Below are 27,851 nucleotides of genomic sequence, written 5' to 3'. Positions count from 1 at the left end.
CCCCCTCACTCGCCCGACTCCTGTTGCCGGTCTCCCCCATCCACCCCCAAAGCGGCAGCGGGAGTTGTGCGGGCAAGGGGGAAGACCAGCAGCGGCAGCGGGAGTCAGGCAGGTGAGGGTGGGGGGTGGAGACCGGCAGCGGGAGAGGGTACGAAATAAAATTTGAAGAAATCTACTTTAGTCTGGCTTCCTTGTCTCAGGAGTCCATGGCTGACGACATCATCGCGACGTCATCAGCCCGCCCCCTGGCAGTCTGGCTGCTTTCAGCTGCCAGAATCGATACTCTGAGCAGGATAGTTATATCTCTCGGAGAAGGGTTAGGTGAGTAACCCTCCTGGCTGGCTTTTATGGTTTCAGATGGCCACCCGACAGCCACACAGGTGTATTCTATGCGGCTTTACAGTCAAGCTTTGTGGCCATCTGAAAGCGGCTTTAGTTTAATCCTGGGGCCACACAAAGGTATACAGTATTAGCTGCGGCCAGAATTCAAAGATGGAACATACTACTAGCGGTGTATAACTATGATGTAAAAAATAAACCAGGAACACTGAACAGCCATGCAGATGCCTTATCACGCATGCTGTTACCCGAGACAGAACAATGAGAAGAAATTAATAAATGGACAGCAGAGACAGCAGACATCAACTAAGAACAACTTCAACAACTGCCCATTACAGCCCAGATGATTGCAAAGGAAACCCGAAAAGAGGCAACATTAAGCAAGATCCTATACTTCACCCTTAATGGGTGGCTCAAATCTGAAGTCATTCCAGAAGATCTAAAGCCTTATCACACATGCTGACATGAACGATCAGTTGAAGAAGGATGTTTACTATTGGGTACCCGTACAATTATTCCAGCCAAATAGCAAATTACCATGTTATCAGAACTGCACCACAACCATCCAGGAATGGTATGAATGAAGGCACTAGCCTGGATGCACGTCTGGTGGCCCTCCAGAGACAGAGACATTGAAACAACAGTAAGAGAATGCAAAGTATGTTAGTCAATGCAGCCAAAAATGCTGCAAGCCGAAGCTAACCCATGGAAATGGCATCAGATTCATGTCGACTTCGCCCTGTACCATTCATGGGTGAGACTTCCCTAATGGCTGTGGACACACACTCCAAATGGCCAGTCGTTTCACAGCTGTAAAACACCAAAGCTGATCCAACGATTGACTGTCTACGAGCTATCTTTGCCACTTACGATTGCTTCATGAATTAGTTATGGACAATGGGCCTCAATTTGCATCAGAACATTTTTAAATTTATGTGCGACCAACAATATCAGACATATTTTGTCCGCACCCTATCACCCAAGTACTAATGAGGAGGCAGAATGTTTTGTACAAATATTCAAAAAACCATGAAACTTTTAAATGGCTCCTGGACACACAAATTCACAGATTTCCTATTGGGGTACAGAAATACGCCACATTCTACCATAAAACGCACCCCAGCAGAACTAATGTTTGTCGCAACCTGCGGATCAGGCTGTCCACAGTTCATCCAGATTTGGGTCTCCGATTGCAAAAAAAACAGCATCGCCACAAACCTCACCTAGAACATTGGAAGTGGGCGAGACAATTCACTGCCGACCCGACTATCTAAGGTCCCGTCAAAGACCGTCACAGCAAACCGAGGTAGTACAAAAGAGAAAGAAGATCACCAGAATGTGTTAAGCACTATGTGCCCTGATTATTATTGAATACTTTCACTTTTATAATTATAATTATTCATGAGATGTATTCTAATTCTCACTTGTAGTCCTGGGCCCAATGTAATCCTATTAATTCAAAGGGGCCCAGTCAGCATTTATCACACGGGGAAGAAAGAATGTTGGGTATAAGCCCGCCCTCTGCTGGACATCATGATGTCACCCTTCCATAGATAAACCCTGTGTGCCAGTAGCCATCCATGTTAGTCTAATAGAAGTAAAGGATAAGAAAGCATCACATCTCCGAGTTTTAATTGCATGACTGCATTCACAACACTATTCTCTTTCCAGGACCTCATCTCTTTTCATACTATGTCATTGATACCAATATGTACCACAACTTCTGCCTGCTAACTCTCCCTTTTTGGAATGCCATGGACCTGATCTGAGACATCCCAGGCCCTAGAAATGGGAGGCAGCAAACCATCTGGGTGTCTCTTTTGTGTCCACAGAATCCTCTCTCACCATTGCTCTCCTTTCCTTCTGAGCCAGGCTCAGTGCTGGAAACTTTGATCTAGTAGGTTGTTCTCTCCCTTCCTCTTCTCCCGTCCTCTTCTTCCCTCCTTCCTCCCCCCCCCCCACCCCCCACCCCATAGTCTCTAAAGCGGTCTGCCTTTGCTTCCCCTCTCTCAACAGTCACCTAGCTACCTGCCCCCTACAGCTTTGGTGGGACTCCAGTATGAGCTGAAGGTCATTGAGCTACAGCTCCAGTTCCCTAATGTGGTCCAGAAGGACCTCGTATGGAAGTAGCTATCTCACAAGATGAATAACCCTGAAGCCTTTCTGACTATTCTCTCTGGGCGCTGTTATAGAGTCAGAATAATGGGAACTATTTTGTAAGTAACACAGAGACATAACAGAACACTAAGGGTAAAGAAGAAATGATAATAAACTCTCAGCTGAGTCTGACCTCAGTCCCTGCTTCTTCTTGCCCCTCCTCTCACCTTCCTGGGCTGTCCCCAGCTCCTGTTCGCTGGGCAAGATGAACACAAGTAAGTTATAGCAGCTTTTTGCCGTGTCGAGTCCCCGCCGTTACTGGAATAAACCGCATTTCTTAGCAGTGTTCAGAAAATGAACGCGGGGCCGCCCGCAGGTTTGGCTTCCCTGGTTAAAGCGTCTCGTTACCAAGACAAACAGTAACTTCCGTGTGGCCGAGGAACCCGTGCGGGTGGATTTGCTCGTCGTTCCCACTCGTTTTGTGAATGTTCGAGCTCAGTGTCCGAGTCTGGTCGCCTTTGCCGAGATTCTGCTTTGATCTAATGTGTCCTCGTGTCTCTCAGACACGGCGCGAATCGATAAAGAAGCTCTCGTTCAAAGTTTGAACATTTCATACTGGTTTCACTTTTCGTGGCTCTGTTTCAGCTGTTTAAAAGATATCAGCTATTTTCGTTACAGACCGATTGCTCCTTAGTTCTGCTCGTTTCTGATATAAACCCTCGGGGTTGTCCTGCAGATGAGCTTAGATCAAGAGACTTGGGACAGGGGAGAGGGAAAATAGCAAATGATTCTTTTTTTTGCCCCCCCCCCCTCCATTCCGAAAACTTGCAAAACGATTTGTCGACCTAAGCTCGCCCAGTTTGCTTGTGTTCGACCATATCCCTCTAAACGTTCCCTATTTGTGCCTAAATATATTTTGAAGATTGTAATTGCACTCGCCTCTACCACCTTGTCAGAAGTACAAATTCTCACACATGAGTCTCTTTAAAGTCGGTGACACGACAAGCTTTATTAACAAGTCTGCAAAGTTGGACTCAACTGGCTTCTCGCCAAGTCAAGCCCCGATACATACAGTGCATTGATTTTTATACCTTTTTGCTTGTCCTTCCCCTCCTCTTTAACACTGTTTTAATTGGTTAGTTTGTGCAAAATCATTCTAAGTACACTTGCATTTGTAATTATCATGTTAGTTATGTACACTACGAACTCTGCACACACTAAATTCTGTTTTTCACTCTTTTATCAATCTTTGGCTCCTACATGTCTCTTTGTGACCATGAAAGATCTCTGTTTGTTATAACATTGTCCAGCTGAACTTTTATGGTAAGCTCCCTGTCTATTCTGGCTTCCCCTTTTATGATTAATCATCACATTTTAACTTAAGCCCTTTTTAACCTAAATTCTCTATCTATAACAATCCACCCCTTTCTTTCTTTAAAATGTGTGTACTATTTCTGAATGGGGGCCTTAACCCAGGGAAGAGAACCATCTTCTGATAAATCAATTTCGTGCTGAAGTAAAATTCTAACTGGGTCTCCCAGGCCCCCTGGCTGCATGGTCTGCTGGACCATCGAAATCACTAGGCTGCACAGACAGGGAATAAGACAGGGTAAAACAAGCAGGAGGAACAAAACACCCCCGATGACCCACAATAAGGTGCGCCACCAGGTTCCTCCAAACCATTTGTCCAACCAATTTAATTTTGCGAAAGGATGCCAGGTCTGGACTGGTACATGGGACAAAGTGCGAATATTATCAGCGATTTTGCGAACGGCTTGGCCATTATCATCAATCTTTAAGCAGCAGTTAGTCAAATTAAGCTTTCCACACACACCCCCTTCTGTGGCCAGCAAATAGTCCAGGGCCAGACGGTTCTGATAGATAGCAGAGCGCATCTGACCCTGCTGGGATGCAAGCAATTGCAGGGCTAGAGCCGTTTGGTTTGTAACAATCTTAAGGACCGCCTGCAAGTGAATAATCTTGGGCCCATGTAGCGGGACCATAATATTCAATTATTCGTCCCGGAGGCCAGTCATCTCCCCACTGTCCCAAATGCACCGTGCTAGAGCGGGGTCGACGGTGTAATGCATCAAAAACCTTCACTCCCAATCTATGACCGTGATCGTGGGGTAGGAGGAAAAATTCTGGGCGAATTATTCCCAGGAAACAAGTTCCACTCCACTGCAAGGGGAGGCGGGTATACGCTTTATCACCACACACCCAGAATAACTCCATATCCCCGTTCCCAAACCCTTTTAAGGGTGGGGTTTGATTGGTATGGTCCTGTGATGGTGGAGCTGCTACAATTCCAAAGCTGAAAACTGCTATTAGACAGGGGTAGGCATTCAGTCTTAAAAAGAGTGGATAGGAACCAAGTCAGGGGTTTAGGAAACCAAGTGAAATTACCAGGCGAAATGCGGATCCATACAGCCTTGCAGGGACTTTTTCCTACCGGGTACTTGTCGGCTCGTGAGATGCAATAAAAACCGGAGGGGACGTTGGAAAGAGACCAATTCTCCCTTGACCTTGTTCGGTTAGTGGTCCAAACCCGGGAGATCATGGTCCATGAGTCGAGGGACTCCCCCCACCAAGGCCATTGCTCTGACATCCGTGGACCTCCGCAGACCCAACAATTGGTTACATTAAAAGTTCCTGCAATTCTAGTTGCAAGATCAACAAAAAGGTTGTCTCCCCCAATTGCGTGGCCGAAACTTTCATGGCCTTATTGAGAATTCGTACTGCCCCACGCAGGGATGTGGGGGTGTCCCCTTATGAGATGATGTTTGGGTTTCCCTTCTGGAGTATAGTTGAGGGGTGTCCCACCTAGGGGTATGATTCTCGCTTCGGGTGCGAGAGGTCCCGGGTTCAAATCCCGGACGAGCCCCCATTTGTCAGAAGTACAAATTCTCAATAAGGCCAGGGGCAGACACTTTATCCAAGGCATTTTAGTCTCCATCATTAATTTTGTCAATTGCGTCTTTAGGGTTCTATCAGGCAGCTGGCTTGCGCCCAACTGAGCCATGTCCGTTTCTTCCTTAGCAGTGAAAATGGGAGCTTTTTTATACCTTGTCTTATTGGGATTAAGGTCAGCAAACGGACTTCCTGTTGCATGGCCGCCCTTTTGGCCTCTTCATCAGCCAGTCTGTTCCCAATTGCGGCCGGGGTATCTTCCCTCTGATGGCCTGGTATGTAGACCACTGCTATTTCCCGGGGTAATGTCAGGGCTTCCAAAGTCAGAGTAATCATCTGTTCGTGTGCCAATTCCTTTCCTCTTGATGTAATCAGACCGCGCTCCTTCCAGATCTTACCAAAGGTATGCACTACCCCGTATGCGTATTTGGAGTCAGTGTAAATTGTTCCAGTTTTCTCTGCCAGTACTCTGAGGGCTCTCTGCAAGGCATATAGTTCACAGGACTGTGCCGACCAGCTTCCGGGTAGCCTCGCGAATTCTACCACTTCCCAAGCATCTCCTTCTATTATGGCATACCCGCTTCTCCTTATTCCGTCAACACATCTGGCGGAGCCGTCAATGTAGAATTCATATCCCTCTCCCAGGGGAATATCGCAAATGTCCTCTCGGGTCTTGGTCTGGAGATCCGTCAACTCGACACAGTTGTGCTCCACTTCTTCCCCTGTTTCACCGTCGTATAAAAACTGAGCTGGGTTGCAACTATTATTCTTAGCAAACTGTAGGTCTTCTCCGACCATTAAAATGATCTCGTACTTTAATATGCGGGAATCAGTCAGCCATCGATGGGTGGTTTGTGCTAATAGAACAGTCACAGAATGGGAGGTGTACACAGTCATCTTTCCTCCAAAAGTGAGTTTGCGTGCCTCCTCCACCAACAGAGCAGCAGCCGCTACTCCCTGGATACACGTCGGCCATCTGCGAGACACTGGGTCCATCATTTTGGACAGGAAAGCCACTGGGTGTCGCTGACCGCCTTTTTCCTGCGTCAAAACTCCCACAGCTGTTCCTTGGTTATGAGTGACAAATTGCTGGAAGGGTTGTTTTAAAGAGGGCAGAGTGTGTACCGGGGCCCGCGTCAGGCGATGCTTCAAGTCCTCAAGCCATCCCTTCTCCTCCTGGGTCCATTTCAATGGATATTCATCTTCATTTGTCAGCTTTTCATTCATAAACTTCACCAACGCTGAGTAAGGGTTTTGTTTCCTTTCCCCTCTGGACTCGGCATTTATCTGTCGGATAGTCTGTACCATAATCTTCACTGCCCTCTTTTGACCTTCCTCTTCCCTCTGCACATATACTCTTTGCGCCTTTTTTAACAGGTCGCTCAAGGGTTTTTTCATTCCAGTCCTCCTCCTTTTCTAGTTTCTTCCTAATGTCCTGCCACGATTTGGACACAAATTCGATTCGAATAAGCTGTTCACCCATTGGTGTACTAGGGTCTACACCGCATACTGTTGGACATTCTTTCTCACCCTCTCCAAGAAATCAGTAGGGGATTCATCTTTCCCCTGGTGGTTCCCAAATGCCTTGGCGAAATTGTGACCCTTTGGCACAGCTTCCCGTATTCCTTTAATCGTCCACTCTCTGTATTGTCTCTTGCCAATCTCTCGGGTGTTCGTTTGTCCCACCTGGGTTCATTCAGGGGATATTTTTGTTCATGGGGTCTGGGGTCCCCAGGTTGTTCACGTTCCCACATGAGGAGGGCAGCCTGTCGAATCATCTGCCTCTCCTGGGGTGAGAATAATGTTACCATTATTGCGTGCATCTCTTCCTAGGTATATGTATTTGGTCCCAGGAACTGGTCGAACTGTTCGGCCAGTCCCATGGGATCTTCCAATAGACTTTTCATTTCCTTCTTAGATCCCCACACCTCAGTACTGGTTAGGGGAACATTTACATATCCCGTTCCCCCTCCCGGTCCTCCCATAGAAACTTCCCTCAGGGGATTTAGGCTTACTGGAGCCTTTGATGGTCCTGGACCAGTCTGGGATCTGGTCCAGGGTCGGTTTACCGGTGGAAGTTTAGGGTCCGACTCCCTTAATTCATCCCTTCGTTCCCGGCCCCTTCCGGGACAATCAGATTCATCACCTTTCCACTCCAGCAGCGAGCTTCCCTCGGGCACAGTGGGCACCGGGGGAACATAAGGAGGGGGGAGGTTGTCCAAAGGTTCCCACTTCTTTTCTCCCGCTACCCTCAATTTAAAACATTTTGTTAAGGATCCTGGCCAGGGAACCCAACAAAATGCATACGCCGACTCTTCTTGATTCACCTTTTGTCTCGAGTTTACATATATGTTTAATGCTTGTCTAACCCAATCCTCATCAGATCCAAATTTCGGCCACCAGACCGAGGAATCTTTGATAGGCTGTTTCGACCAAAGAAGACAATATTGAACCATCTTTTTCTTGTCTTTGTCTCGACATCGTTTACTATCCCAATTTTCAAACATTTTCCCCAAAGGGCTGTCAAGGGGAGCCCCCCGGAAAAGACCTGATCTTTCAGACGAGCCCTTAGATTTTGATCCTCCCATTTTCCCGCCTAGATCCGTTTATCGTTGCTGAGGACCCCCCGTTCGGGACCCTACTCCCTTTCATCTCGGACGCCTCGTCGGAGGTACTATCCCTCCGCCGGTTCCCGCCGAGGTTTCCCTGGGGTCTATCCTAAGGTCCCACGACAGGGTCCTCACGCCACGACAAAGGCTCTACACCTGATTTATCATTTTTTTTCCCCCGTCATGACCGTTACCTGGGTGGTCTCGTCCGTCAATCCCCACACCACAATCGTAAGTCGTCACTTACCGGTGTCTTCCTGGGGATTGAACCATCATCCCTCTCCTTTACGTCTTGTCGTGTCACCTTGTCCGGATACCACTCGCTCAAGCCCGAGGCGACGAGCAAGGGACTAGGAGCCGCTGAACTCAGCGGGGTGCACCACCTCCGATGTCCCCCTTTCTCGCCTCCTCCCACGGCTGGAGTGTAGATCCCGGACAAACCCCCATTTGTCAGAAGTACAAATTCTCACACATGAGTCTCTTTAAAGTCGGTGACACGACAAGCTTTATTAACAAGTCTGCAGAGTTGGACTCAACTGGCTTCTCGCCAAGTCAAGCCCCGATACATACAGTGCATTGATGTTTATACCTTTTTGCTTGTCCTTCCCCTCCTCTTTAACACTGTTTTAATTGGTTAGTTTGTGCAAAATCATTCTAAGTACACTTGCATTTGTAATTATCATGTTAGTTACGTACACTACGAACTCTGCACACACTAAATTCTGTTTTTCACTCTTTTATCAATCTTTGGCTCCTACATGTCTCTTTGTGACCATGAAAGATCTCTGTTTGTTATAACATTGTCCAGCTGAACTTTTATGGTAAGCTCCCTGTCTATTCTGGCTTCCCCTTTTATGATTAATCATCACATTTTAACTTAAGCCCTTTTTAACCTAAATTCTCTATCTATAACAACCTCATTCCGTATAACTCTATAACAGCGCCCAGAGAGAATAGCTTCAGGGTTATTCATCTTGTGAGATAGCTACTTCCATACGAGGTCCATCAAGTTGCAGCTCCTTATGGACCAAACAACCTCTGGATGAAAAGGTACAGCTCAGGCCTCTTTTAAATCCTTCCCCTCTCAGTATAAACCTTTGCTTTTTAGTTTTCTATTCCTTTACGCTAGGAAAAAATACAACAGCTATTTACGATATCTATGCTCCTTATGATTTTACATACCTCGATAACATTACCCCTTCAAGGAGTATCTGTGGATTCCGTTTTTTTCGGTGGACTCTACGAAATGATGTTACCGAAACTTTCGTCTTGGTCAGACTTCCTTTATTCTGCAGAATTGTGAGTTATCTGCACGGAGGCTCTCAGAGATGCTCTCTCTGTGAAAGCTGGTAGAGAAAACTGGACATGTGTTTCAAAGCTTTCCCTTTGTCTGGTTCAAACATGGGCGGAGTTACATTTGACCCAATCAAAAATTCACACAATACATTCTTACCCAATGCAATTCCTACTAAGTGCAAATTCCATTGCTACAGATGATTGACAGCCTCTTATCAGACCTGCTTGCTTGATTGATTCAAGTAAATTTCTACAGTTGGTCGTCGTGCTAATTGGTCCTTTTGAATTGCCATGCTAGAATGCTGCAAAACCTAGCTACACTATCACTAGCTGTTAACCCTTCCTTTCTCATATCCATCCTCCTCTGATAGTTCAAGGCCTCCAGACTCCTGCAACATACTTGTAAAAATGTTCTGCATGCTTTCCATCTTATGCAGATCTTTCCAACAATTCAGGTAATTAGAACTACATATACTGCTGCAAATGTTTTATAGTTGTAACGTGGCATTCCAATTTCTGTAACTAGTGCCCTTACCATTGAAGACAAGTTTGCCAATTCTTTTTCACTACCTTCCTATGTCATAACTTTGCAGCAACTATGAACTTGTACCCCAGGAAAGGGTAACCAATGTTTTAGGCCGAGGCCCTTCATCAGGTGCCAGCAGAAAACAGGCCAGTGCGTGAATGTAATGGAGGATTAAAACCATGTGCCCAGATGCTTTTTGCTTATGTGGAACTGATGACACTGGGTCCACACGCAGGTCACCTTACTTTCAGAACTAGCAGATGAAATTAAACTCAGCCATGGGGATTTATCTGAAGATACATTTTAAAATGGAATTCCACTGTGAGGCCCAGGGAAAGCAGTTGTCAAATGGAACACTGAAATTGACGAATTGGTCACAACCTGTCTTGCTCGAGAAGTTTTAATAAGTCTTTGTATCTACGAGATAAACCAGGAAATCATAACATCCTGGTTCCATAATAATTAATCTTCTAAATTGTAGAATAGTATGTTCAGTTTTGATTTTGACTGACAAATGTTAGAAGGAGTAGGCGCATGATTAATTGTTTTTGGGGTATATAAGCCTGTGGTCCTGCTGCTGAAGTTTAGACTCTCCGAGGGGTGGGAACACCCCTTGTCAAGAAGGAAGAACAGCCAGAGTCCAAGCAATGTCCCGGTCGGTGGAGGTGGAGAAGCTGCTACCAGCGACCTGACAACCTATTACAAGTGTGCAGTCGTTGCCTCGCTTCGGCAGTTGGGACCAGTCCAAGCGTTGATAAGTATAGTTGGGAAGGGCTTGCATATTGTAGTGTGAAATCAGCTTTTGAATCAGTAATAAACATTTGTATAAACTGAACTGCTCTCGGTGTGTGTGTCTATTTTCTTTCCGTACTCAAACATTATGACCAATCTAAAACGAACAAAATGGGAGGTGTAAGTTTACCCAAGACAGTGAATAAAAAGGTGGGGGGAGGGAGAGGAAAGAAAGCAGAGTACAGACTAACTGGTAAAAGGTCCTAGGTGGAAGGGTAGAAGAGAAAAAAAAATGATAGGGGAAGAAAGCTGAATGTGGCTCTCTGATGAAATGAGGAAGGGAAGGGGCTGGAGAGCTGGAGGAAAGGAGATAGGGATAGGTAAAGAGAGAGACTCAGGAGAGGCAGTTAATGGAAATTGGAGGTTGATATTTTCCTGCTGGGTTTATCAGGTGATAAATTCCATTGCCACTTACACAAGTTGATGGATAGCTAATCTAAACTGCTCTTCCTTTGGTTTAGTGTCTTCATGTGGTTTTTTTCCCCCTCACATATTGTGTTTAGGATTTTTTTTTTGCATACTTTCTGTAAGCCACCTATTTTTCTACAATTGCTGACAACTTTACAACTTTCCTGATAAGATTTACAAAAACAAATTGTTTGTGGTTTCCATTGCAATGCTAAGGTAGCACTTGTTTGAGATGGGTTTCTGAGAACATGGTGATGAAATGGAGGAATATCTGCCTTTTTATGTCATCTGTAAAATAATTTAAGACCAAGCACCATTCAAAACATTCCATATTAGAATGAAGGTTCTCTTTTCATCCCTCTATTGTGGCATCAGTCATTTGTTGCCACTTTAATATCTGCAGATTTTGTTTTTCACTTGAGGTTTAATTGTAATAAGATGATATTAATATGACCCAAACAATGTAAATAATATTCGCAATACCCAGTTTAATATGTTTTATCTCATCACTCCAATAACCTTAGTTATAATAATTCACAAAGGGAGGCAAAATCTGCAAACCTATTTTATTTTTCCCCTTCCAACACCCCCTGCTGGTTAATTGCTGGTATACTTGTATTACTACAGCTCAGTGTGGACAGATTGCATATTTCAATTTACAATATATTTCTCAGCACTCTCAATTTATTCAATAGCTAATCATATTCTTTTGTGAATACGATTAGCTAGTGTTAAAAGGTGTAATCTGAACAGAGATTCTATATACCAGATCACAATTTTTTATTAATTGTATGCAAAGGGCATTGCTGATTTCAACTTTAGTTTTGTTGGTTGTGTAATCTACTAAAAATCCGAGCTCCTTTACAGTTTAATTTTTCCGTATTTCAACAACTTTCTAAAGAAAGTGTGTGACCACTTTTTTCATCCAATCTACATTTTATATCTCTTTGGCTTGGCTTCGCGGACGAAGATTTATGGAGGGGGTAAAAGTCCACGTCAGCTGCAGGCTCGATTGTGGCTGACAAGTCCGATGCGGGACAGGCAGACACGGTTGCAGCGGTTGCAGGGGAAAATTGGTTGGTTGGGGTTGGGTGCTGGGTTTTTCCTCCTTTGTCTTTTGTCAGTGAGGTGGGCTCTGCGGTCTTCTTCAAAGGAGGTTGCTGCCCGCCAAACTGTGAGGCGCCAAGATGCACGGTTTGAGGCGATATCAGCCCACTGGCGGTGGTCAATGTGGCAGGCACCAAGAGATTTTTTTAGGCAGTCCTTGTACCTCTTCTTTGGTGCACCTCTGTCACGGTGGCCAGTGGAGAGCTCGCCATATAACATGATCTTGGGAAGGCGATGGTCCTCCATTCTGGAGACGTGACCCACCCAGCGCAGCTGGATCTTCATCAGCGTGGACTCGATGCTGTCGGCCTCTGCCATCTCGAGTACTTCGATGTTAGGGATGAAGTTGCTCCAATGAATTTTGAGGATGGAGTGGAGACAACGCTGGTGGAAGCGTTCTAGGAGCCGTAGGTGATGCCGGTAGAGGACCCATGATTCGGAGCCGAACAGGAGTGTGGGTATGACAACGGCTCTGTATATGCTAATCTTTGTGAGGTTTTTCAGTTGGTCGTTTTTCCAGACTCTTTTGTGTAGTCTTCCAAAGGCACTATTTGCCTTGGAGAGCCTGTTGTCTATCTCGTTGTCGATCCTTGCATCTGATGAAATTGTGCAGCCGAGATAGGTAAACTGGTTGACCGTTTTGATTTTTGTGTGCTCGATGGAGATGTGGGGGGGCTGGTAGTCATGGTGGGGAGCTGGCTGATGGAGGACCTCCGTTTTCTTCAGGCTGACTTCCAGGCCAAACATTTTGGCAGTTTCCGCAAAACAGGACGTCAAGCGCTGAAGAGCTGGCTCTGAATGGGCAACTAAAGCGGCATCGTCAGCAAAGAGTAGTTCACGGACAAGTTTCTCTTGTGTCTTGGTGTGAGCTTGCAGGCGCCTCAGATTGAAGAGACTGCCATCCGTGCGGTACCGGATGTAAACAGCGTCTTCATTGTTGAGGTCTTTCATGGCTTGGTTCAGCATCATGCTGAAGAAGATTGAAAAGAGGGTTGGTGCGAGAACACAGCCTTGCTTCACGCCATTGTTAATGGAGAAGGGTTCACTAAATTTCACCTTCCATTGTATTGCTCACAAATTTATTCAAACTCTTTCTGCAACTTCTTGCTTCTCCTTTTATTTTCAAATTTATAGCACTAACAAATCAATGTTCATTATTTTAACTAAAGTCACTGATGTTTATTCTAATTAGTGAAGGTTTTAATACTGACCCTCCAGGCATCTTATACATGCAAATTGAGAGGAGGTAATTCATGTTAGCTCAATCAAAACAGACATTTTCACATTAATATTCCATTACATTTCCCAGCAATGTTCAGTTAAAGCAACTCCAGTGAAACTAAGAATTCGAAGATTGAAGCATTCATTTACCACTACTGTCCAAGGCAAACTTCTACTCAAATCTCTACCCTCTTTTTTGAAAATCATTATCAGAAATAATAATTAGGGAAAAGTTTAACAAAAATCTTTATGCCTCCTATCTTGAAATAGAAACTATATATTCATTCAAGTGAACATAAAATAATTTTTCAGCATTTTTAAATTAATTTCTGATCTCAGCAGTGAAAATGTGGAATAAACTGAAATATCTTCCTTTTACTTATAGTTCCATTGATGTCGCTTTGCATTGTTACTTGTAAATGTGCGTCACAACATTTATAGACCTTTGAGAGGGAACAGAAAAGTTATACTGGACAGTTCCACTTCTTTCCCCTCCCCATCTGACCATAATTTTGAAGTTTGCTTAACTTCATTGACACACAGAAATAAATGGTCAACATTTGCAGACTATTTAAAATTGCTGATCACATTCATTAAAAATGAATTACACAGGTATAAAAAAACATGTTTGTTCATTAATGAACACATACATCAAATATACCTCATATTGAAGACTTCAGCGAGATGTTTAATACAATCATTACCCAGAGTCTGGTAAAGAAACTGTTCTCACTGGGACTGGATTCTGGACTTACTAACGGAAAGACCAATCTGTCCAGGTTGGTAGCAGAACATTGAGCACTGTCACGCTGAGCACTTTCACACTTCAGAGCTGTGCCAGATACAGCTCCAAAAGAAGAACCAAGTTTGCAGATGACACAACAGTAGTTGGCCTCATCAGTAACAAAGAGTTGCACTAAAGAGAAGAGATGGAATATCCCATGATTTGGTGTGAATTTAACAACCCGAGTCTCAACATGGACAAGATAATCATGACTTCAGAGGACTAGGGTTGACCACGCTCCACTACACATCAATGACTTTGTGGTAGAGGGAGTGGAGGGACCACGTTCCTTGTAGTCCACTTAACCAGGGATTTTTCGTGCATCACAGAGAAATGGATCAGAGGTCAACCCACAGGACCATAAGAATGACAGAGAGGATCAATGAAATCTCCCCCCCCCCCCCCCCCCAGCTATGTGATCTTCCAGAAGGGAGTACACAAATGTGTTGAGGAAACAATATTTATTTATATGTACATATGAATACTATACTTGTCCTGCATATGTATTGTTTGTCTGTATGTGTGTAATGTCTGGTTGTGTGTCTGGTTGTTTTGCACCAAGGACCAGAGAATGCTGTTTTGTCAGGTTGTACTTGAGCAAACAGATGATAATGAATATTTATCCTTGTTTTAAATATATAATCTATTGTAAAATCAACATAATCTTTAAAAACTTCAGCCAATTAAGATTTGGTGATTTCAGATATAATTGGCTACGTACATCACTATTTTTGCTGCAAGCACTCAGGTTGCAGGTAAATCTTGTAATGTATTCCATTTTGATGTTCATGCTTAAAAAGTTCAATTTGTGATCATAATGCTAGCAAAGAAAGTTCAAGATTAAAAGGGGAGCTTTTCTGTGCTGCCAGCAATGAAGTCATACTGAGATAGCTCAGATCAAGTTTTCTGGATGCTGTATCCCCATATTTCCCTGATGGGAATATGAATGCTATATCAGGGCTTACAGGAAAGAAAGGATTTGTAAATGTACAGATAAAAAATAGGTACAATAATAGTCCTATTTAATTTTTTGGAATTCTTTTAGATCTGGTCTTCTAAAGTTAAAGAAATTAACAAGGAATGACCAAGAGCAATATAGTTAAATTAGGGTAAGTTAGTTTTAAAATGCTGAGATATGATTCAGCAAAAGTGGACTGGAAATTGTTCCCTGAGGAGAAATCAGTTTTAAAGCAGTCAGAAGCACTCAGAGGAAATGAGGGTTCACATTAAATATTTTTCCCAGAAAGGAAGTGGGAGAATCTCAATGATGAACATGCAGAACAAAAACATATAATACAATAATACATGTCCAGTACTGCAGAACATCTAGATCAGAATGGAAGGTGCAGGGATGAAGTTTTAAAAAAAGTAAACAAGGGAGACAAAGAGAATACAAAAAGAAATGTTGGGGGAATAAAGTCATGGAAAGTCTGAAGAATATTTTATAAATCTTTTCATGGAAAGAGAATAACAAGCAAGAGAGAATAACAAAGACAAGTGCAGCTTATATTAAAGAACAAAATGGTAACCTATGTTTGAAGATGAACTGTATAAATATTTTGCATTTGTCTCCATGGAGAAAAAAAGGACAGAGCATTACTGGAAGTTATAAATATAGAATGCCTAGCCAGGGATGGTGGTGGAGTTTGAAACATTAGAGGTATTTTTAAGAGACTTACACAGGTACATGGATGGAAGAAAAATAGAGGGTTACTGTGTAGGAATAGTTGGATATAGGATAGTTAAGAAGGCCTATGGGATGCTGGGCTTCATTAATCAGGGGATTGAGTTCAAGAGTCAAGAGGTCAGGTTGCAATTTTACAAACTGTGTTCAGTTCTCTTCACCTCATTACAGGATGTCAAAGCTATGGAGAGGATTCAGAGATTTACCATGATGTTGACTTGTTCGGAAAATAAGTCTCATGAGGCAAAGTTAGCAGAACTAGGACTTTTCTCTTTGAAGCGAAGAAGGATGAGAGGTGACATAATAGAGATCTATAAGATTCTGAGAGGCATAGGGTAGAAAACCAGCACTTTTTTCACAGGGCAAACACCATAGGATATTTGTACAAAGTGTGTAAGTTTTAAAGTGTATAAAATGTAATTAATTCAATGAGATAGAATTATACAGCATAAAAATAGACCCCTCAGACAACCATATGCATGCTGACCATCAACATGAATCTATTTGCTGGCACTTGTTCTGTAGCATTCTGTGCATTGGCAATTTAAGTGCTCATCAAGATAAACGTTCTAAGACTATCTGCCTTCACCATCCATTTTGGCAATGAACTCCAAATTCCAACCACCTGCAGGATGAAGAACAAAAAATCCTCCAACCTGAACCTTTTTACCTACATTTTGAGTTTTTGATACGACAAGCTTGAAAGAACAAGCATAGGAGGAGAATGTAAATAATTAAAGATGCAGCACCAGCCCAACCTATAATTTTACCCAAGTTTTGGAAGGTAAATCTATACTTTGTTTAAATTGGCTTGGTGTATAAAGCAGAGCGTAGTTGTGGACAGAAAGTATTCTGCCCGGAGTCAGTGACTATTGAAGTTCCACAGGGATCTGTTCTGGAACCCCTGCTCTTTGTGGTTTTTATAAATGACCTAGATGAATAAGCTGAAGGATGGATTCATTTGCAGATGATACAAAAGTTGGAGGAGTGGTATATAGTGCTGAAGTATGTCTTAGGTTACAAAAGGATATAGACAGGATGCAGAGTTGGGTAGAAAAGTGGCAGATGTGGTTCAATCTAAATAAATGTGAGGTAATGCATTTTAGAAGGTCAAACCTGAAGTCTGAGTACAGGGTTAATGGTCAGATACTTAACAGTGTGGAGGAACAGAAGGACCTTAGGGATCAAATGCATACATCTCTAAAGTTTGCTATTTACGTTGATATGATAGATAAAAAAGCCTATGGGATGCTGAGCTTCATTAATCGGGGGGGGGGGTGGGGGGGGGGTTAGTTCAAGAGTAAAGAGGTCATGTTGCAACTCTACAAATCTCTAGTGAGATTACACTTACAGTATTGTGTTCAGTTCCGGTCACCTCATTATAGCTATGGAGAGGGTGCAGAGGAGATTTACAAGTATGTTATCTAGATTGGAAAATAAGTCTTACGAAGCAAGGTTAGCAGAGCTAGGACTTTTCTCTTTGGAGCATAGAAGAATGAGAGGAAACAATAGAAGTCTACAAGATTATAAGAGGCATAGATAGGGTGGAGAGCCAGCACCTGTTTCCCAGGGCAGGAATAGCAAACACCAGAGGACAAAAATGAAGGGAGGGAAGTTTAGGGGAGACATCAGGGTTAAATTTTGTTATGCAGAAAATTGTGGATGCCTGGAATGCCTAGTCAGGGATGGTGGTGGAGTTTGAAACATTAGAGGTATTTTTAAGAGACTTACACAGGTACATGGATGGAAGAAAAATAGAGGGTTACCGTGTAGGAATAGTTGGATATAGGATAGTTAAGAAGGCCTATGGGATGCTGGGCTTCATTAATCAGGGGATTGAGTTCAAGAGTCAAGAGGTCAGGTTGCAATTTTACAAACTGTGTTCAGTTCTCTTCACCTCATTACAGGATGTCAAAGCTATGGAGAGGATTCAGAGATTTACCATGATGTTGACTTGTTCGGAAAATAAGTCTCATGAGGCAAAGTTAGCAGAACTAGGACTTTTCTCTTTGAAGCGAAGAAGGATGAGAGGTGACATAATAGAGATCTATAAGATTCTGAGAGGCATAGGGTAGAAAACCAGCACTTTTTTCACAGGGCAAACACCTTAGGATATTTGTACAAAGTTAAATGTACAGAGTTGTGGATCACCCTGCCAGGGGTTGTGGTGGAGGCTGAAACTTTAGGGGCATTTAAACAACTCTTCAAGCAGGCACATTTTCCAAGATCTCACTCCTTTTTAGCATCAAAATATTACATAACCTTTTTGAATAATGATATTTCTTCCAAAATTATTGAAAATATTAGAAAACAAACTTGTGTACAATGAGCCAAAATGTCCTTTGCAATATGTTCCACGTTTGATTTTCAACAAAGCACCAAGTAGCAAGGCAACCAATATGAGCAAGGAACCCCAATGAACATGACAGTTGCTGATGCATTGCCAAGTGTTAGAATCATTCAATAGTGTCTCACAGTCAAAGCATTCTCTTGTTATATCCTATCCACCCTTCTCTTCTTGTCAGTAATTTGCTCCACTTTAATGGTTTAATGACGGATTTGCATCAAATTCAAATGCTAATGCAGTCCCAATATCCATCACCTCATATCTCCCAGCCCATCACTATTCACCAGAAATCTGATGTGTATGTGCCAGCATTTAATCCCCATTCTTAAATACACTTAAGATGATATTGATCAGTTTTCTTGAATGATATATTTCTTTTGGTGAAGACTTCCAAATATATTTTTTAGACAAGAAATTCTTGCCCTCATTACAATTAAATATCAAACACTGGCATGGAACTTGAAGGTATATGTGCAGATGGTGTGTTGCATGGTACATGTCTTGGAACATTGATGCATTGCATCTTATATATGGTGTACATTGTAATTACATTGGTTGCATGTTTAAGTGGTTGATTGGAACATCCAATATACAGCTGTAATAACATGAAGATTGTTAAATTGCAAATAATTTATATCATATAAATGATCTAGATGTCTATCTATTTTAATACCTAAATACTTAATTTGATCAGTCCATTTAAAACGAACAACTCCTTTACAAACAGAATAATAAGCTTCAGACAATGGCGTAAGTCCACTTTTATTCCAATTCACTTTATACCCCAATAATTCTCCATATTGTATTAACTTTTTCTGTAACAATTTCAATTACTGTGGTTCAGTTAAGTAAATCAACACATCATCTGCAAATAAACTAATCTTAAATTCATCCAATCCTGTTTTAATACCTTTTATATTCCTTTCCTGACTTATTAATTGAGCTGATGGTTCAACTACCAATGCAAATAATGCAGGTGAAAGGGCAAGCCTGCCAAGTAGATCTCTCTAAAAGAATCAGATAAAAGCCAATTTGTCATAACTCTCGCTTTTGGTTGTTTATATATTGTCTTAATCCAACTTATAAACATTGATCCAAACAGCAATTTTCCAACAGTTTAATACTGTTAAATGCCTTTTCAGCATCCAATGGTAAGACCATTGGTAAGTTGAATTTCTCCTGTGAAATATTAATTAAACTAATTAATTCAAGTACATTATCAGCAGAATATCTTCCCTTAATAAAACACATTTGATCAATATCAATCAACTTAGGATAAATATTGTGCTAATCTATTAGACAAAATCTTTAGTCAAAAGCTTATAGTCAACATTTAATAATGAAATTGGCCTATAATACCCAGGATTCAAAGGGTCTTTATCTTTTTTTAAGTATTACTGTTATAATAGCCTGGGAAAAAGATTCCGGTACTGATTGTGTATCTCTAACTTGCTGTAGAACTTCAACAAACAATGGAAACAATAATTTTTTGAAATTTCTTATAAAATTCCACAGTAAATCCATCCTCTCCTAGAGATTTACCATTTGGCATTGAATTAAGAACCAACATAATCTCTTTAAAATCTATTGGCAATTAGTCTGTTAATTTCTGTAATTAAAGAGGATTTAAATAAATGGAAAGATTTACTGTTAACTTTAGTTGGTAGGGTGAACTGTATAAAAATGAATATATTTCAGAGACTTCAGTACCTTTTTCAAACTATTCCTTGTAATATTCCTAAAAGGGTTTTTTTTTAAAGATTTGAATACAGTAGTTAGGAAATTTTTATGGAAGGGAAGGGTAAATTAGCAAGAGTTTCTATTCATAAATTAACATGGAAATATGAATTAGGAGGATTACAACTTCCAAATTTTTTAAACTATGATAAGGCTGCTCAATTAAAATTTATTAATAGAATGTTTGATTTGGATAGTCCTTTGATTTGGGCAGATACAGAATTAAATAGAATTGGTGAAGATAAAAGAGATCAATTTGTTTATAAATGGAATGTTAAATTATTGAGTTTTTATAAATTGGCAATTTTATTTAATTTGAAGGGGATTTGGGATGAGATAAATAAAGAAATTGGTACTCAAGGTAAAAATATCTAGATATACTCCTTTGTATCAAAATAAACTTTTTTCTTTAATGGTTAATAATTATCTTCTTAAGATTTGGGATCAGAAAGGGATTAAGATGATAAATAATTATGAATTAAGTTGGTTTCTTTCATTTGAAAGAATGAAATAAATATTACAAATACCAATTCAGACTCTTTTTTGCTATTATCAAATTAAATCAATAATATACGATTTTTTTGGGAAGAATGTTTTTACCTAAATAATCATAATTTGAAATGTTGATTCATGATGGAGGGAAGAAAGATTTTATTTCTAAAATGTATAAATTATTGCAATAGAAAATGTCTAAAATTGATCTGCATAAATCAAGACTTGAATGGGAGAAAGATTTGGGAGATGATTTTGATAGAGACCATTGGAAAATTATTTGTAATGATGGTATGACAAAAATTATAAATGTTCAGTATAGGCTTGTAACTTAAGATTGTTAAATTGCACAACCACCGATTGCTTTACCTGAGGAGTTAGAAATAGAACTGAGGACTGTTCAATTATTTGTAAACACCCACACTTCTGACCTTATGTTGAAGGAATGGTCACTGATAAAGTTGTTGAATGTAGCTGGTCCTTGGATATTGAAGTGAGAATCCCTGACATCATGCATGGTCAAATGCTTCCTTAATGTCAAGAGAAGTCATTCTGGCATCTCTCCTTTTGTCCATTATATTATTATAATAAGATCTGGCATCCTGCAGTCTTGCAGGAACCCGACTGGGCATCAGTAAACAGGTGAGATGAGTTTGGTAATGGTAGTGTTACAGAATTCTGTGTTGTGTATTGGCCTATGTGTTGTGTGGTTTTATGTTAAAAAGTGACAGTTTGCCTTAGAGAGCCACGGTGAAGGTGGGCTGCTGAGAGAGTGGGAGATGGACTGAGCATGTGCAGAAAATGATCTAAAAATGTCTGGACTTGGATGATAAATCACCACGGGGTGGTGCTGTGGAGTGGAAGGCGGCCCAGAGCATGAGTCATGGTCTGGAGGACAGTTTATAATGTTGGGATTTCAAAAAGGATGAACATTCCGAAGGCAGCCAGAAGGATCCGGACCAAGCCAGTTGTTCCTCTCTCTGCAAGCAACACAAGACGACTTCGAATTTTGTGCTCTCTTTCTCTAAGATCTTTTGGCTTCAGTTTACCAAACAACCTGAATTTTGTTTATGATCTTTGCTTCGGTTGAGATCAAAGTTTTGTGAGTCTTGTGTGTTTTGTGTCTAAGTTTGTCTGTGGGCTGGTTGGAAATATAACTTAGACTTTAATTACAAATGTTATATTTAGGCTGGGGAATTTATTAGTTTTACACTGTTATAGAGTTTTGCATAGTAACCAGTGGGCATTGTTATCAAAGGGGGGATTTTTGAATTGAAGTTTGAAGGTGAATTTTTTTGTTAATAAAGTAATTGTTCATCTTTACCCCTGTGTGGTATAACTTCTTTGTGGTTGCTGGTTTGATCTTGTAACAGTAGTAATGAAATTTTCCCTCATCATTCATTTTGTTGATGACTGATCAAAAAGATCAAGTGGTAATCAATTTTACTGAATTTATCCTGCTTTTTTGTGGTCAAGTCACATCATCAATTTTCCATATGGTCAGAAAGAAGCCAGTAATGTAATTGAATAACTTAGACTGAGAAATGATTAGTTATGGAGCACAAATTCAAAGCATAAATACAGTTAGTTGTTACTGAATGAAATTAGTTGTTAACTACTGAGATGAGTGGGAACTTAAATAGCAGTTAATCATGCACACAGAATGTGCCTACAAAAGCTTTAGCTTTGCCTTTTGTACTCACATTCTTAGTCACATTGTTCCTGAAGATGGCAATGTTCATGGAGATTTCTCTTATCAACTATTTAATTGACCATTATTCATAAAGGGGAACTACAGGAGCTGCACGGTCTTTATTATGCAGTGTCTAAGCCACTGCAACCTTCTTCATTTGAGAATTCAAAGTTTCACTGCCGTCCAGTGAATAGTCAACTATTTATGGATTTATGAAAAGAAAATTATACTTAACAAATTGTTTAGATTTTGAGACTAACAACCAGAACAGATGAAAAAAAAACAGGTGTAATGCATATGAGTTTCAAAAAGCTCCTGATAAATGATCACATTAGAGATCATTAAATAAAATTAGAGCACTGGGAATTTATTTTCATCATTTTTGGTTATGACCTCCAAAGACTACTGGTCCAATGCTCTCCTTACCAGCATCCCACCTTCCATCCTCATCGAAACTGTTGCTCATTCTATTAATCTAGAGCAGATCTCCAAGATGGACACCTAATGGGTAAAAGCTACAACAGAAGCAATTAAGTTAATTTAAAAAATCTGGACTTTATAATGTAGAAAAATGCCGAAATTAAAAAAAAAAGAACATTGGTGGGAAATTTGTGTCACAAGCAAGAAATGAATATTATTTTCCTAAATTTACATTCAATTAAAGCTCAAAATGATGCAAAACAAAGAAATAAAAACACAAGTTTTGACTTAAAATTAAAAACACAGCACAGTGTAATTCCATTTTATTTTTTTCTCTGGAATAGTACATTTGAGATACTTAATCACATTATTTTAGCTATCGTTTTAGACAAAAAAATGTATAAGAAGTCGTACAAGTAGTTGTTTCTGCTGCTGTCATTTCAATGTGATCGACCCAGGCTATTATTTTTAATTGTTGAATGCAGATGAGCCATTAATCAAGACACATTTACATCAAATTTATACAGAATAACTTTCATTATCTGATTTATGTAGTGGTTTTTAATTGAACTGGTTTAACAACTACATTTCCCTTTTTAAAAACTAAACAAAATTAATGTGAATAAGCTTAAATATACTTTCTCAGCAGAATCCAAATAAATCATTGCAAAAGTAAAACTTTTTTTGAGTTTTTCCCTGATCCTGGCCAGCAGGATCCTATAATTGACAGCAAGACCAACAAACAAGTGCAAAGTACCTCTAACCTCATGTTTTTCTCTGCTTTCTTATGGCGGAATGTGATGGTGAGGAAAAAAACAACATTTAAATTGGCATTGAAATATAAACATTTTTACTTGTTTGTATTTTAAATCACATCCTCAGATGAGTTTTGACAAAATTATGTCCAATTACAAAGGCACATTTTTTGATAACGAATTATGTATTAATATAAACAAAAAACATCTCATTTAAGGGCACTATGCAGTTTTTATTTTTATGCAGCTATTTAGAAACCAAAAAATACTGCCTCCATTAAAAATCATTTAAATAATAAAATCTGTAATTGTTCAGTCACTAAGTTTAATATTGCAGTTAACCTTGTAACATGTTTTGGAAAATTAATTATATTGTTAGAATATACTCACAAAAGGAAATGGAATGAATAAAAGGTGACCTGAGAAAACATTACAGATTGAAAGTGGAAGTGCTGTTCTAAATGTCTTCGTGGGCTGTGGTTTTGCTAAATTAGTCCCTTAATAGATTAAAATATGTACCTTTCAGTAATTCAATATTTTACTTAATTTCTCCTGCCAGTCTTGTACCAGCTAACATAAGCCAGCCTCACCTTTTCAAACGGGCCAGAGACTGTACTGTTAAGTATTTTGCTTTGGAGTTCTCCTGATTGGCTGCAACGACATGATGAGACATCTTTTCATGAACAGAATCAAAAAATGTGGTTATGAAGTCAACCAGGAAAATCCTTGAGGATTTTGCTGTCTTCTATTGATATCTAGTGTGGCCAAAAATACAAACTGTTGTTATGTTCCAGCAATTAAAAAAATACATGAAGGTTGAATTTTTCTCCACCAATAGCTGGATTCTACCATAGCCCGGCAGGGTGGGGGAATGGAGGAGGAAAATAAAAGTCTGCAGATGCTGTCATTACAGTAAAAGCACAGAAATGCTGGAGGAACTCAACAGGTTTTACATCGTCCACAGGAGGTAAAAATACATTACTGACAATTCAAGCTTGAGCCCTTCCTCAAGGTATAGAGAAGGATTCAAGCCCAAAATGTCGATAATATATCTTGACCTCCCATGGATGCTGTGACACCTGCTCAGTTCCTCCAGCATTTCTGTGCCTTTTCACTACCATTGCCCAAACTAAAATTAACTCATTCCCTGAGTAAATAAACTTATTTGAACAATCAAATTAAAAAAAAATTCTGTGGAAACTTATTTGCGATGTTACATGATACATTAATAAGGCATAAATGTACTTAAGACTGTGATCAGAGGGGCTTTCAGATTAAGGGGAGCAAATGGAAAGAAAGACAATGAAAAGGAAAGATATCACTTAAGATATGGATGTTGACTGTGCAATGGATGGACATCTTGATTGATACAAGCAAGAATAAAAGAATATGCAAACTGAAAATGAATTGTTTCTCATTTTAGTCTGAGATAAATTTTCAGGTTCTATGCTTTGACAGTAAATCAGGAAATGATTACTGTCTGATATAAAATTAGGTCAATTTTTATTTCAAAATTTTAAAGTGCACAGCTCGACAACTCAAGCATGGTGGAGGCCAAAGTTTAAAAAAAAATTGAATTGCAAAGTTCCACGAGATCACATTCAGGAGAAGATTGTTTTGACTATGTGAATAATTATATAACAGGATTGACAAATATTTTTTACTACATCTCTGAATAACGATGGACTTATTCCTTTCAAGTTTATGTGGTGTAAAGAGATGTTATTCCCCGACTTAATCAAGTACTGAATTGGTCTTTTAGAAGATATAAAAATGTCCATTATCACAAGCCATTTTTGGATATATGTAAAAATGCCAATTATGCCAAGTGCAGAGGATATGACTGGTAATTTTATCTTGAGCATCTTATTAACTGGATTTAAAAATAACCCATGACAAATTAACAGAAACTGAGAATTTAGAAAACATTTACTTTTTAAACACCAAAGCATAGAGATCTGATGAAATAATATAAAGTTCCAGCCTTTTAATTGGTTTAAAGGAAAAAATACTAAATAGCTACTGACTACAAGGTATTGCACTAACTATTTTTTTTGATTATTTTACGAGATCAGCTAGTTTAAAGGAAGTACTGGATGTTCAATCAATTTCTTGGGTAGTTAGAATAAAACTATTAAGAAACATTTCCAGCAAAACCAAACTTACTTCTTTGCAGTTCTCTGCGAAAGCCAATATTGTTTTCTTATTTTAAAATGAATGATATAATAATCAAGAAACTCAGCTCAGAGTTCATATGTATCTTCAGTAGAGCATGGCTATCAGCAGCAGAGAGAGCTCTTTATTAAAAAAAAGTTAATAAGGCACAAAAAGTCACCTTATGATGGCCTCATTTTATGAATTTAAATGGAATACAAGTGGTTGGAGCAAGAACTTTCTTATCTTTCACTCTCCTGGCAATTAGTCACAAATGGCACGAGAAAATTTAGCTATGTGGAAAAATCCCAGGTTACCATGATCTCATATTTTCACTCAAATGAGGAGAGTACACTTGGCACATCAGGTCTCTTCAGCAGGTTTCTCCGTGCCTGGGTGTCCTAAAAGGGGAAAGCATGTAGTGCTCATCGGTACACTTGAGACCTTCCATAACTGGAAACCACAATTTCCAGAAATGGACCACTAAAACATAAAGCCAAATTTTAATTTCAATTTTCTTTTACATTTTAAATTATTTACATAGCTGCTTCTCATTCCCAATAGCTATCTTCTAAATATTGTTGACACTGCTCATTTAATTGGCAAATAATTAAAAATTTGCTTTACTTAAGATCACTGGTATTCACATTTCAGCAAACTGGTAGCTTCAATCAGTTTCCAATAATTCCAACGACTAAAATAAATCAAGGATGGTCTTCACTGACGAAAAAAAATAATACTATATACATTGTTTTGGCTAAAATTCATGCTCCTTAAATGTTATAGTGATCCGGTCTGCTTGTTCTTTGGATTAAATAGTGGAGTCAACTTGGGTTGCTTTCTAAAACACCCTAGTTTAACTTTGGTGGATCTATCTGAATTACAATTCTACAAATGATGGCTGTTGAAAGAAAACAATTGATGAAATATCTAAATAGATGAGACCTGAATGAAGCAGAGCACATAGCACACGAATATTCCTTGAGATGTTGTTTTTCATAACAGAAGGAACAGAAATGTCACATAGTGCAGAGGAAAGTGCTCTTCAGAAATTGAGATATTAAGACAGTGTTAGGACAACACAGGAAGTGCAAACATTGCTAAAGGCTCACACCATCCATGATTATAGCTAACATGTGCAAAATGGTAAAACAGCCCCTTATACAGCACTGTTATCTTTGATTCCTGATGCAATCAGCTTTCAATGGATATTTTCTTCTTTCTTGAGTTGCATATCACAATGCTTGAGGCCAGGTCTTTGGAAGTATTCTGAGAATGGTAAATTCATGGCAACATTCCAAGTTTCACATTTGTTTGAATTCTAGTTGTTAATTACGTACTATTGCTTCTCACTGTGGAGCTCTGAGGACCCTGACACATCCGTCTTTACCCGTGTAAACGAGACTTTTTTTATGTAAACATACCAGTCTGTGACCGTTTCCTCTGCTTCTTACAAATGTAATAGATAGGAAAGATAAACAAACCTAATAATAAAAAGAAAAATGTGTTAGAAGACATTTATTAACATAATTTTGAAATTTAATAAAACAATTCATAAAACCATTGTTAACAAAATCCTGTGATAACAATGTCATGATAAAAATTTAAACTGTCAAGTTTTTTCAACCATTCAATTAATGATTGCAGAAGCAACTAATTTAAAATGCACATGAAATTAGCCACAAAGCACAAACACAAAATAGTTTCCATTAGATAGTTATATTGTTACAATATTATTTTTGTTCCTGTTATTGTTCAATGCCATTTAATACTTACCCTATTAAATTAAATAGTGGAGACTACTTTTTCCTCAGAGCCATAGCATGTAAATAGGCCCTTTGACCCACCGAGTCTGCACTAACCATCAAGTACCTATTTACATTAATCCCATATTATTCTCCCCACATTGTGCATTCTATGTGGTGAGTTAATACAATGGGACGACTATCACAAAGGAAAAAAAATTACAAAACATATACTTTACAAAATAATATCTTTCGATTTGTAAGTTTTAACCAAATTAACAAAGTACGTGAAAGAAAAGGAGAGAAATGCTATTTGCATATTGAGTCCAGCTCACAGTTCAGTATCTGATAATCACTAATTTAATACAAAAGGTTTGCAGTGATAAATAAATGCAATAAAAATACCATACACCACCTCTTTAAGGAATAGTGTGTGTAAGATTGAGACAGTATTCGAGAGAAACAAATGAAAAATGCTTAATAATTCATTTTGTGAACCATTGGACAGGGTCATATGCTGAATTTTACAATTTTTGAGAGAAACTGAAATAAGGAAGTGAGTTTGGAGAGAAAATCTTGTAAACTTCTAAAACAATTGAGATCCAAAGTCATTGATTTTGATGTAACACAGAATTCATCCAAGGAGGACTGTACATGTTCCACTAACTATTTTTTTCCCTAATTCCATACTGTAACCTGAAGAGAGGTATACAAATATTGCAGGATTTTTTTTTG

At 39.6% G+C, this 27,851-nt stretch overlaps 2 protein-coding genes and 1 long non-coding RNA gene across 9 annotated transcripts in view; 1 reads left to right on the top strand and 2 right to left on the bottom strand.

Moving 5' to 3' along the window:
- Positions 1–8,271, bottom strand: part of LOC138736830 (uncharacterized) — a 67,342-nt gene extending 59,071 nt beyond the window's left edge. For 2 of the 5 annotated variants that reach the window (XM_069886914.1, XM_069886907.1), the window contains exon 1: positions 177–274. The gene's annotated coding sequence lies outside the window, so the exon portion shown is untranslated. Of the gene's footprint in view, positions 1–176; positions 275–2,629; positions 3,167–8,202 lie in introns of those variants that run through there. The other 3 variants (XM_069886912.1, XM_069886910.1, XM_069886909.1) reach the window with 3 other exon arrangements.
- The window catches only part of LOC138736831 (uncharacterized), a 110,898-nt gene that overhangs the window by 63,559 nt on the left and 19,488 nt on the right, over positions 1–27,851 (top strand). The window lies entirely within an intron of this gene.
- rnf217 (ring finger protein 217) overlaps positions 22,757–27,851 on the bottom strand; it is a 149,270-nt gene continuing 144,175 nt past the window's right edge. For 2 of the 3 annotated variants that reach the window (XM_069886906.1, XM_069886903.1), the window contains 2 exons: positions 26,796–26,855; positions 22,757–23,868 (listed from right to left, as the gene is read on the bottom strand). In XM_069886906.1, coding sequence (XP_069743007.1) covers positions 23,804–23,868; positions 26,796–26,855 — 125 coding nt within the window. In that variant the 3' untranslated portion in view covers positions 22,757–23,803. Of the gene's footprint in view, positions 23,869–26,711; positions 26,856–27,851 lie in introns of all 3 variants that reach the window. The other variant, XR_011340606.1, reaches the window with a different exon arrangement.

Source organism: Narcine bancroftii, chromosome 6 (assembly GCF_036971445.1).
Source record: "Narcine bancroftii isolate sNarBan1 chromosome 6, sNarBan1.hap1, whole genome shotgun sequence".
In the NCBI taxonomy this organism is placed as follows: domain Eukaryota; kingdom Metazoa; phylum Chordata; class Chondrichthyes; order Torpediniformes; family Narcinidae; genus Narcine; species Narcine bancroftii.
The sequence above is the reverse complement of the archived record's forward strand: the minus strand, read 5'-3'. Positions and strand labels throughout refer to the sequence as shown.